General features: G+C 49.5%; 1 protein-coding gene across 3 annotated transcripts in view; it reads left to right on the plus strand.

Moving 5' to 3' along the window:
• The window catches only part of LOC138369784 (protein phosphatase PP2A 55 kDa regulatory subunit), a 62,527-nt gene that overhangs the window by 19,872 nt on the left and 30,046 nt on the right, over positions 1 to 12,609 (plus strand). Inside the window, exons 1-2 of one of the 3 annotated variants that reach the window (XM_069333393.1) lie at positions 10,662 to 10,859; positions 11,036 to 11,101. In XM_069333393.1, the coding sequence (XP_069189494.1) occupies positions 10,853 to 10,859; positions 11,036 to 11,101 (73 nt within the window). In that variant the 5' untranslated portion in view covers positions 10,662 to 10,852. Of the gene's footprint in view, positions 1 to 10,661; positions 11,102 to 12,609 lie in introns of those variants that run through there. The other 2 variants (XM_069333391.1, XM_069333392.1) reach the window with 2 other exon arrangements.

Here is a 12,609-nt window from a genome sequence, read left to right on the forward strand (position 1 = left end):
ACTATTTGTGTCTGCAGAATCGAGCTATTATCTCTTGGACCCCGCCTTTCTAACCAACTTATTTTTACTCCATTATGTCTACTACATATATTACTCTCTAACACACGCGCGCGCGCGCACACACACACACACACACACACACACACACACACACACACACACACACAGACACACACACACACACACACACGGCCCTACTAATGAGAAAGGAATGGAGTTTCAAGGAGATGGCTATCCCGGGCTGTGAGGGGTTTCAGAGACTACATAACAGGCACCATGACAATGGGAGGACCAAGAATAGTAGTAGCAGTAATATACAACCCTCCACCAAATGACAGAAGACCCAGGCAAGATTATGACAGAAACAACATGGCAGTTAACACTATAATTGAGAGGGCAGCCTCTGCTGCCTGTAGAAATAGATCCCACCTGCTCATCATGGGGAACTTCAATCACGGAAGGATTGACTGGGAGAACAAGGAACCGCATGGAGGCGAGGATACGTGGAGAGCCAAACTATTGGAGGTGGTGACTAGAAACTTTTTAACCCAGCATGTCATAGAGCCCACAAGGATGAGAGGAAATGACGAACCAGCGAGACTCGACCTAGTCTTCACTCTGAACGACTCCGACATAAGAGAAATCGGTTTTGTGGCCCCAGTAGGAATGAGCACAGTGTACGACCACAGTGTACTGGCGTTTGAGTACCTGGTTGAAGAAGGGTTATTGAACTCGAGGAGGGGTACTGAAAACAAAAGGCTGGCTTACCGTAAGGGAAACTATGAGGAGATAAGAAAATTCCTAACAGATATAGCATGGGAAACAGAGCTCAGGGGGAAAGACGGCCCAAGACATGATGGACTACATCACACAGAAGTGCAAGGAACCAGCAAACAAGTTTGTCCCAGTCCAAAAGGAAAACAGTGAAATGAAGATGAGAAACCCATTGTTTAATCAGAGATGTAGGCTAGCTAAGCAGCAAAGTAAAAGGGCATGGAGAAACTATAGGAATAACAGGACACTGGAGAGCAGAGAAAGATACCAGAATGCCAGGAATGAATATGTCAGGATGAGAAGAGAGGCAGAAAGACAATACGAAAATGACATCGCAAGCAAGGCAAAGACTCAGCCTAAATTGCTGCATAGCCACATCTAGAGAAAAACAACAGTAAAGGAACAGGTTATGAAATTAAGGATAGGGGCAGAAGGATTCATTACAAACGACAAAAAAGTGTGTGAGGAACTGAATAAGAAATTCCAGGAGGTCTTCACCTTAGATCAAGGAGAAATTCCAGAGATAAGAGAGGGAATAGTTAACCAGGAACCACTGGAAGAGTTTGAGATTACCAGCGGGGAAATAAGGAAATGTTTGGATGTGACAAAGGTTGGGTTGGATGTGACAAAGGCTGTAGGCCCAGACGGAATCTCCCCTTGGATACTAAAGGAAGGAGCAAAAGAATTGTACACTCTCCATAGTGTATAACAAATCACTGGCAACAGGGGAACTGCCAGAAATTTGGAAAGCAGCTAACGTAGTCCCGATATACAAGAAAGGGGATAGACGGGAGACACTTAACTACAGGCCAGTGTCCCCAACCTACATACCATGCAAGCTGATAGTATGCAGCCTGCATGGTATGCAGGTCATACCATGCAATCCACCACATCACTGCCTAATGCATTCCACTTGTTAACTACTCTGACACTAAAAAAGTTCTTTCTAACGTCCCTGTGGCTCATGTGGATACTCAGTTTCCACCTGTGTCCCCTTGTTCGCGTACCACCAGTGTTGAATAGTTTATCTTTGTCTACCCGGTCGATTCCCACTGAGGATTTTGTAGGTTGTGATCATGTCTCCCCTTACTCTTCTGTCTTCCAGTGTCGTAAGGTGCATTTCCCACAGCCTTTCCTCGTAACTCATGCCTCTTAGCTCTGGGACTAGTCTAGTGGCATACCTTTGAACTTTTTCCAGCTTCGTCTTGTGCTTGACAAGGTACGGGCTCCATGCTGGGGCCGCATACTCCAGGATTGGTCTTACATATGTGGTATACAAGATTCTGAATGATTCCTTACACAGGTTCCTGAACGCTGTTCTGATGTTAGCCAGCCTCGCATATGCCGCAGACGTTATTCTTTTGATGTGGGCTTCAGGAGACAGGTTTGGTGTGATATCAACTTCTAGATCTTTCTCTCTGTCCGTTTCATTAAGTACTTCATCTCCTATTCTGTATCCTGTGTCTGGCCTCCTGTTTCCACTGCCTAGATTCATTACTATGCTTCCTCGCCTCCTCCTGGTAATCACAAACTCCTCTAGCGGTGTCTGGTTTGACATTCCCTCTCTAATCTCTGGGACTCTCCTTGCTCTATTGTGAAGACCTGGAATTACTTATTGAGTTCTTCATACACCTCCTTGTCTCCTTGTAGTAAATCTGTCTGCCCCTACCCTCAATTTTATTACCTGTCCCTTCACTGTTGTTTTTCTCCTGATGTGGCTGTGCAGCAATTTAGGTTCAGTCTTTGCCTTTCTCGCTATGTCATTTTCATATTGTCGCTCTGTCTCTCTTCTCACCCTGACGTATTCATTCCTGTCACTGTGGTATCTTTCTCTGCTCACTATTGTTCTGTTATTTCTATAGTTTCTCCACGCCCTTTTACTTAGTTGCTTTGCTATCTTTCATCTCTGATTAAACCATGGGTTTCTTCTTTCTATTTCATTTTTTTTCTTTTTGGACTGAGACGAACGTGTCTGCTGCCTCCTTACACTTCTGCATGATGTGGTCCATCATGTCTTGGGCCGTCTTTCCTCTGAGCTCTGTCTCCCAAGCTACATCTGTTAGAAATTTTCTTATCTCCTCATAGTTTCCCTTCCGGAATGCTGGCCCTTTGTGTTCTGGGCCTTTCCTTGAGTACCTTAACCCTACTTCGACCAAGTACTCAAAAATCAGTACACTGTGATCACTCATTCCCACTGGAGCTTCGAAAGCGATTTCCCTTATGTCGGAGTCGTTCAGAGTGAATACTAGGTCGAGTCTCGCTGGTTCATCGTTGCCTCTCATTCTTGTGGCATCCCTAACATGCTGACTTGAAAAGTTTCTTGTCGCTACTTCCAATAGTTTAGTTCCCCATGTTTCCTCACCTCCATGCGGTTCCTTGTTTTCCCGATCTATCCTTCCGTGATTGAAATTCCCCATGATGAGCAGGTGGGATCGATTTCTACAGGCGGCAGCGGCTGCTCTTTCAATTATAGTGTTAACCGCCTCGTTGTTCCTGTTCAAACAACCTGTTCCCCTGCCTGGGTCGTCTGTCAATTGGTAGTGGGTTATATATCACTGCTACTACTACTTAGATTTAGATTTAGATTTAGATTCTTTATTCAGGTAAAGGTACATATATAATGTTAGATTTAAAGATAGAGATAGTACATACAATACCTAAAGCCACTAGTACGCATAGCGTTACTCTTGGTCCTTCCATCATCATGATGCCTGCTATGAAGTCTCTGAACCTCTCGCAGTCCGGAATAATCACTTCATAGAAACTCCATTCCTTTCTCATCAGTAGGGTCACTCTGCCTCCTCCCCTACCTTCCCTCTCTCTTATTATTTCAGTGTAGTCCTGGGGAAATACCACATTCATTATTATTCCTGAGAGTTTTGTTTCCGTGAGTCCAGTCACATCCGGGTTCGCTTCTTGTGCTCTTTCCCTAAGTCCACTTGCCTTACTTGTGTGTGTGTGTGTGTACTCACCTAATTGTACTCACCTAATTGGGCTTGCGGGGGTTGAGCTCTGGCTCTTTGGTCCCGCCTCTCAACCGTCAATCAACAGGACAGTTAAGGATTTGCGCCCAGTAAATCCTCCCCGGTCAGGATACGAACCCACGACAAAGCGCTCGCAGAACGCCAGGCGAGTGTCTTACCACTACACCACGGAGACTGTGTGTGTGTGTGTGTGTGCAGCTTACAAGCCACAACAGCCCAGCCCACGACAGGCAGTATAGTGGGTGAGAGCCGTGCCGGTGTTTATTATTGTCTAGGTGTTGAGTAACTCTGATAAGATTTATATCAGTGACTGATAATGGCACCTCTTTAAGTGTGCCTTGTTGATGCTGAGAGTGTTCAAGTGTGTTGCCCCGACCTCAGTCGCTGCTGGGGAGTGTACCAGTGTGTACACCAGGGGGGGAGTGTACCAGTGTGTACACCAGGGGGGAGTGTACCAGTGTGTACACCAGGGGGGAGTGTACCAGTGTGTACACCAGGGGGGAGTGTACCAGTGTGTACACCAGGGGGGAGTGTACCAGTGTGTACACCAGGGGGGTGTACCAGTGTGTACACCAGGGGGGTGTACCAGTGTGTACACCAGGGGGGAGTGTACCAGTGTGTACACAAGGGGGGGAGTGTACCAGTGTGTACCCCAGGGGGGAGTGTACCAGTGTGTACACCAGGGGGGTGTACCAGTGTGTACACCAGGGGGGAGTGTACCAGTGTGTACACCAGGGGGGGAGTGTACCAGTGTGTACACCAGGGGGGAGTGTACCAGTGTGTACACCAGGGGGGTGTACCAGTGTGTACACCAGGGGGGAGTGTACCAGTGTGTACACCAGGGGGGGAGTGTACCAGTGTGTACACCAGGGGGGTGTACCAGTGTGTACACCAGGGGGGAGTGTACCAGTGTGTACACCAGGGGGGAGTGTACCAGTGTGTACACCAGGGGGGTGTACCAGTGTGTACACCAGGGGGGAGTGTACCAGTGTGTACACCAGGGGGGTGTACCAGTGTGTACACCAGGGGGGTGTACCAGTGTGTACACCAGGGGGGGAGTGTACCAGTGTGTACACCAGGGGGGGAGTGTACCAGTGTGTACACCAGGGGGGTGTACCAGTGTGTACACCAGGGGGGAGTGTACCAGTGTGTACACCAGGGGGGAGTGTACCAGTGTGTACACCAGGGGGGAGTGTACCAGTGTGTACACCAGGGGGGTGTACCAGTGTGTACACCAGGGGGGAGTGTACCAGTGTGTACACCAGGGGGGAGTGTACCAGTGTGTACACCAGGGGGGAGTGTACCAGTGTGTACACCAGGGGGGAGTGTACCAGTGTGTACACCAGGGGGGGAGTGTACCAGTGTGTACACCAGGGGGGAGTGTACCAGTGTGTACACCAGGGGGGAGTGTACCAGTGTGTACACCAGGGGGGAGTGTACCAGTGTGTACACCAGGGGGGAGTGTACCAGTGTGTACACCAGGGAGTGTACCAGTGTGTACACCAGGGAGTGTACCAGTGTGTACACCAGGGGGGGAGTGTACCAGTGTGTACACCAGGGGGGAGTGTACCAGTGTGTACACCAGGGGGGGAGTGTACCAGTGTGTACACCGGGGGGGTGTACCAGTGTGTACACCAGGGGGAGAGTGTACCAGTGTGTACACCAAGGGGAGTGTACCAGTGTGTACACCGGGGGGGTGTACCAGTGTGTACACCAAGGGGAGTGTACCAGTGTGTACACCAAGGGGAGTGTACCAGTGTGTACACCAAGGGGAGTGTACCAGTGTGTACACCAAGGGGAGTGTACCAGTGTGTACACCAAGGGGAGTGTACCAGTGTGTACACCAGGGGGAGAGTGTACCAGTGTGTACACCAAGGGGAGTGTACCAGTGTGTACACCAAGGGGAGTGTACCAGTGTGTACACCAAGGGGAGTGTACCAGTGTGTACACCAGGAAGCACCAGGGTACACCAGGGTGCACCAAGGTACACCAGGGTACACCGGGAGGCACCAGGGTACACCAAGGTACACCAGGGTACACCGGGAGGCACCAGGGTACACCGGGGTGCACCAAGGTACACCAGGGTACACCGGGAGGCACCAGGGTACACCGGGGTGCACCAAGGTACACCAGGGTACACCGGGAGGCACCAGGGTACACCGGGGGGCACCAGGGTGCACCAAGGTACACCAGGGGACACCAGGATACACAGGGGGCACCAGGGTACACCAGGGTACACCAGGGGGCACCAGCGGGCACAAGGGTACACCAGGGTGCACCAGGGTACACCAGGGGGCACCAGGGTACACCAGGGTGCACCAAGGTACACCGGGGGGCACCAGGGTACACCAGGGTGCACCAGGGTACACCGGGGGGCACCAGGGTACACCAGGGGGCACCAGGGTACACCAGGGTACGCCAGGGTACACCAGGGGGGCATCAGGGTACACTAGGGTGCACCAAGGTACACCAGGGTACACCAGGGTACACCAGGGTGCACCAGGGTACATCAGGGGGCACCAGGGTACACCAGGGTACACCAGGGTGCACCAAGGTACACCAGGGTACACCGGGAGGCACCAGGGTACACCAGGGTACACCGGGGGGCACCAGGGTACACAGGGGGGCACCAGGGTACACCAGGGTACACCGGGGGGCACCAGGGTACACAGGGGGGCACCAGGGTACACCAGGGTACACCAGAGGGCACCAGCGGGCACAAGGGTACACCAGGGTGCACCAGGGTACACCAGGGGGCACCAGGGTACACCAGGGTGCACCAAGGTACACCGGGGGGCACCAGGGTACACCAGGGTGCACCAGGGTACACCGGGGGGCACCAGGGTACACCAGGGGGCACCAGGGTACACCAGGGTGCATCAAGGTACACCAGGGGGCACCAGGATACACCAGGGTACACAGGGGGCACCAGGGTAAACCAGGGTACACCAGGGGGCACGAGGGTACACCAGAGGGCACCAGGGTACACCAGGGTGCACCAGGACACACCAGGGTACACCAGGACACACCAGGGGGCACCAGGGTACACCAGGAGGCACCAGGGTACACCAGGGGGCACCAGGGTACACCAGGGGGAAGCCAATACCCCACATCGCCAGGGGCAACTCCAAGGTCAGGTGTAACACAAAGAAGGAGCAACGGGTTCAAGCTCAACAAGTCACAATGTACTTCAGAAAACCGATGCTTTTTAACGCATAGAGTTATATACCCATGGAACCGCCTACCCGCCCTAGCCGTAAATGCCTAAACCTTGCTAAATATTAAAACCCAGCTCGATAAACTCACCAGGACAAATGGAGCGGGACTTCTGACAAGCCGCCGGCTTCCTGTCCTCGTCGAGGCCACTGGTGATATAGTGGCCCCAGGTAATTATGGTGAACAACCCACATGCATACGGAATGTAACAATCCGGTAATTGGTAACAATTTAATACTTGTACGAACCGTGTATAACGATGTTACTTCTCCTCATCTTATTTCCACCCGTCAGTACCTGCTGCCATACTCGTGTTACTTATCTCTGCGTCTTAATGTGCACGTTAAGCCCATGCGTGTCGTTACTGCACTCACAGGCGAGGCGAGGGCAACACCACCTGTGGTGTACTTACCGTACTAGGAATCACTAGTAACCGAGTCCTTGTCGTGGCTCACCGTAGTCCGTGCTGCTGGGAACGTTCTGTTCAGAGTAGCTGAATCTTGAACAACACCAGCAGTAGTAACACGGATTAGTTACACCCGTGCCACCTCTTGGGTGGCTTAGTCTTCATCAATCAATCACTAGTAACACATACTGAACATCCAAGGCTTCGTTAAGCATTTTGTGAGTTGTCACAAATTCGTTAAACAACCACAACTTCAGTTCTAGTAGATGAGTCACTGATGAAACAGTCTGGCGGACGAGCGGTGACAATACGCCACATTACACATTGTCTAACAAATTGTGATTTAAGTATTTTTTATTTATTTGTTGTTCCTGGGTAATTATTTCCTAATTGCTTATGCCACCAAAGTATAGAAAATTCAAATTATTCTCACAAATTTTCGCTTTTGTGACCAGGATGGTCTCTGCTTCTGCTGCAATGTGACCCGTCTGTTCCAGGCAATTGGTATCGTCTATAATCCGAACGATTAGCGCCTCTTCATGCACAGCGTATCGAGGAACCTGCTGGCAGTACTGCTCCATAATGGGCACAAGTGCCACTCTCCTCCTCCTGGCTGCAAGGTGCACCTCAAAGAGGATTTCATCGGCAGCAAGACCTTGCTAGACGCCTTGATGTATGATGAGTACGGCTGCAAGGTCATCAGAGAATTCAAAATGGTGGCATTCCTGATGGGACTCCAAAGCGGTTTTACCAAGTTTCCCTGCTATCTTTGCCTTCCGGACACCGGTGTGCACCACCAGGGGCAGGACTGACCCCAGAGGACTCGGGTCTCTGTAGGGAGGAACAACGTCAAGCCACTGGTAGATCCCAGAAGGTACTGACGCTACCGCTACGTATCAACTTAATTCCTAACAAGTAATATGTCGCAGCTCTAGATCAGGAGTGCAAGGATTTTTTTCCTCCAAAAAGCTCACTAAGAAAGAAAAAGGAGCTTAGAACAGCTATGTCACAGTGGTTCGGGGCTTCCTGGGTAATCACAAGGCCGAATACTATTTGGAACTGGTCGAGACTGATGAAGAACTACGCCACAATGGGCTGCAGTCCGCATCCTTGATACTCATCTTGATAAATTCTTGATAACTTGATGTTAATTTCGATTCATATGTATATACTGACTTTACGTGAACGAAAAGACGCAGATTCGGCCGTTTTCTCGTTGTATATTGGTAAATTTCGAAATATAATTGTCTTGGACACAAAAGCAATGTTTGAGGGGGAATAATAGCATTTTTTTATACTTTTTAGGCATACGCAATTATGAAATAACACAAACGACCCAGAAACACAAATCATGTTACTCTGTTGTGGTTCCTTCTTGACATCTTAAGTGCCTATGCCTCGGCCAGAGGCTGAAACCTAATGCCATTCTCCTGGCGCAGTACCATCTCCCTCTGCCCCCCCCACCCCCTCACTGTATGTAACCTAACAACTCACCTGTGTGCCCACAAAGGTTCTGAAGGCCCCAGACCGGGTGAGATAGTAGCCCTTAGATACATTCAGGGGGAAGCCGGCACACGAACGAACACCCCACATCGCCAGGGGTGGGGTGTTCGTTGGAGTGTACACTGGTACACTCCTCCAGTGTACACTCCAGTGTGCACTGTAGTGTACCAGTGTTCACTGGAGGAGTGTACACTGGTACACTCCTCAAAGGTACTCCAAAACATTTGTGATCCGAGTGTGGCGTAAGAGTGTGAACACCATTGCCGTAGGCCAGAGTGTGGTGAGGTCGACTGTAAAACCTTGCTCGGGCTCCGGTTTGGGGCCTCCAGAACCTCGTAGTGAATTCAGAAGAGTTCCGGGTCAGTCGGCTTTTGTACCATCATGGCCGAGTCGATTAGGGCAGGTAGCTGGGATTCGCCAGAACTCAGGTTCGAGTCACTCTATTGCATTAAAATGGCGGCCCGTCATGAAACTCACGCATTCGTCGGCCCATCAGGACGTCCGTGTATCTGTCGTCCTGTCAGGACGTCCAGGTGTGCGATGGTCTCAATTTAAGTGTGAGTCAAGAACAAAGCCCACTGTACTACGAAGAGTAAACCAAAAATAGACACACGAGCGAAACTAAACTGTGGCAGACGGGTCTACTCATCAGACTGACAAACGAGGCGAGGGCCTACATACAGACGGATAGGTATGTCCTGACAGACCATCGCACACCTGTGGACGTCCTGACAAGACGACGAATGCGTGGATTTCATGACCGACCACCAATTACACCCGTCCTGTGGGCGGCGGAGGGAGGGTTACACACATACCCCACACCCATCCTGTGGGCGGTGGAGGGAGGGTTACACCGGTACCCCACACCCGTCCTGTGGGCGGTGGAGGGAGGGTTACACCCGTACCCAACACCCGTCCTGTGGGCGGCGGAGGAAGGGTTACACCCGTACCCCACACCCGTCCTGTGGGCGGTGGAGGGAGGGTTACACCGGTACCCCACACCCGTCCTGTGGGCGGTGGAGGGAGGGTTACACCGGTACCCCACACCCGTCCTGTGGGCGGTGGAGGGAGGGTTACACCCGTACCCCACACCCGTCCTGTGGGCGGCAAAATTACCGGAAACAATGGTTTAACTATTGTTTAATATTCGTTTAACTATTTGCCTACGGCATCTATGATCTTCAGTTAATTACTTCACTAGATAATTGCTTTTTTATATTTTTGTGAAATTACACTTGGTTAATTTTTTTATTTTTGGTGTTAAACTAGTAATCAAAGTGTGGGTATTATGACGGAATTTTGTTCATATTCTGGGAACAAGTTGGGCATAATTGGTGGCTCGTAGTCGGCGTCTTTGTACTCCTCCTAGCCGCTCTCTACCCTACATATGTGGCCTATATACATGCCCTATAGTTGTGTTTCTTGTAAGGCTTCCAGTGTCTAGTGGCGTGATACCTTCTTCTTTTCGCTTATAACTGTATATATATATACCCTTTGTATCAATCATTATATGTTTGTATTTATGTATATGTGAAGTTGTAATATGTGTCTGGCATGTTATTAGTCGCATTTCTTTTGAAGGTGCAGTAAGAGGTAGGGATTTGAAGGACGCTTCACCATCTCGCCCATATTATTTAACTCTCTCCATTTGACCAGTATATATGTGTGTTGAAGTTTTTGAGAGAGAGAGATATATTATCCCAGTGTGGCGGCCCCAGTGTGGCGGCGGCGGTGGTGGTGGCGGCGGCGTGTTTGGCGCGCTTCAAGATTCGAATCTGTTTTCCCACAATGCCTCTGTGTTGATCGTGACGTCACGGCCAGAGAGACGTTGACGCCATACTGGGTGTAATTGTGAAAATTCTGCGAATCCCATGCCATCCGTGCGATTTCTAGATGTTGAACGATAAATACATGACATCCTACCACCTTAAATTTGCAAAAAGTGATTGCGAGGGAAGAGAGTTTTGGGATGGCCGGTAAGTAGAGCGGAGGATGGCTGCGAAGAGGCCGAGCCCAGCCTGTCTCTGCTGATGCACGGACGCAAGTAGCGCCGGTTTACTCTGAAATAAATAAATACCGCCGGCCAAAATAGGGAAGTGTGGCGGCGACCCGCGGGGACAGACTAGTAACTCCATAATGTCTGATTTTGCAGGCAATGGAGACATCCAATGGTGCTTCTCTCAAGTCAAAGGGACCCTAGACGATGACGTTAGTGAAGGTAAGACCCGTCACAAGTGGTTGTTAGTGTGCTTGTTACTGTGGCAGGTGGGCGCCCGCCCTCACCTCTTCTCGCTCTTAAATACTGGCATAACACACACACACTTCTCTAACACCCTTAGGCTACACACACTTCTCTAACACCCTTAGGCTACACACACTTCTCCAGCACCCTTAGGCTACACACACTTCTCCAGCACCCTTAGGCTACACACACTTCTCCAGCACCCTTAGGCTACACACACTTCTCCAGCACCCTTAGGCTACACACACTTCTCCAGCACCCTTAGGCTACACACACTTCTCCAGCACCCTTAGGCTACACACACTTCTCCAGCACCCTTAGGCTACACACACTTCTCCAGCACCCTTAGGCTACACACACTTCTCCAGCACCCTTAGGCTACACACACTTCTCCAGCACCCTTAGGCTACACACACTTCTCCAGCACCCTTAGGCTACACACACTTCTCCAGCACCCTTAGGCTACACACACTTCTCCAGCACCCTTAGGCTACACACACTTCTCCAGCACCCTTAGGCTACACACACTTTGGCTACAAACACACAAACACAATTATGTTGCACTTACACTTATAATTGCCTATACAAAAAAAACTGGTCAAATATGAGGTGGGTGTATGTGGTATGTGCTGTGGGCCATTAGTAGTGAACATGGTCCTTGGAGATGGGATAGGTTAGGTTTTAATGATAGAAATGTTTAAAGCAGCATAACGACAAGTCTGTGTTAGAGGTATGATACAGAAGTGAATGATGATATCAGTTCAGGGAAGGCTACACTTGTATCTCCAGTTGGCTGCTGCCTTTGGTATTTCTAATGAGATACTTTAAAATGATAAAAAGCATACTCTACCCCAAGAGAATACTGCATTGTACACTCATGTGCCATTGACCTGAGAAAACTGCAAGTGCCTGTAACTTGCTGTGTTTCATTGTAGTGCATGTTTGCAGTGGTTGTTTTGTAAATTTCACAAATTCACTATCACAAATTTGTACATTTTTCCTGGATCCATTTCTTTAGTCTGAGTACAGTTTATTGTATAGTTTTTATTTTGCTTTTCTAATACAATACAATAAAGTAAATATTGATGAACTAATCTCCACACACACACAAAATACATGATTAAGATCCACATACCACAGGTCAGCTGGTCTCAGTGTAATTGGAATTTGCATTTGTACAAAGTTAATATATACATATTCTGTCCAACACTAAACTGGGTAGTGGAACAACGGCTTTACTTCTTGTAGGAGTGACGTTTGTTCCCAGTGGTTGGACACTTTTATTACGCTACAAGTGTCCTACTTCTATCATGTCCTACACGCTATCATGTCCTACTTCCTTAAGTGCTATATAGTTGGTACAAGTCACAGTGTACACAAGATAATTTGCCAATGGATTTAAAAATCTACCTTACCTTACTTAACCCAAACCAACCTGACCCGAGCCTAACAGCCTAACAAAAGCCAATACAGCCTACTCTAAA

This window comes from Procambarus clarkii, chromosome 29, assembly GCF_040958095.1.
Source record: "Procambarus clarkii isolate CNS0578487 chromosome 29, FALCON_Pclarkii_2.0, whole genome shotgun sequence".
In the NCBI taxonomy this organism is placed as follows: domain Eukaryota; kingdom Metazoa; phylum Arthropoda; class Malacostraca; order Decapoda; family Cambaridae; genus Procambarus; species Procambarus clarkii.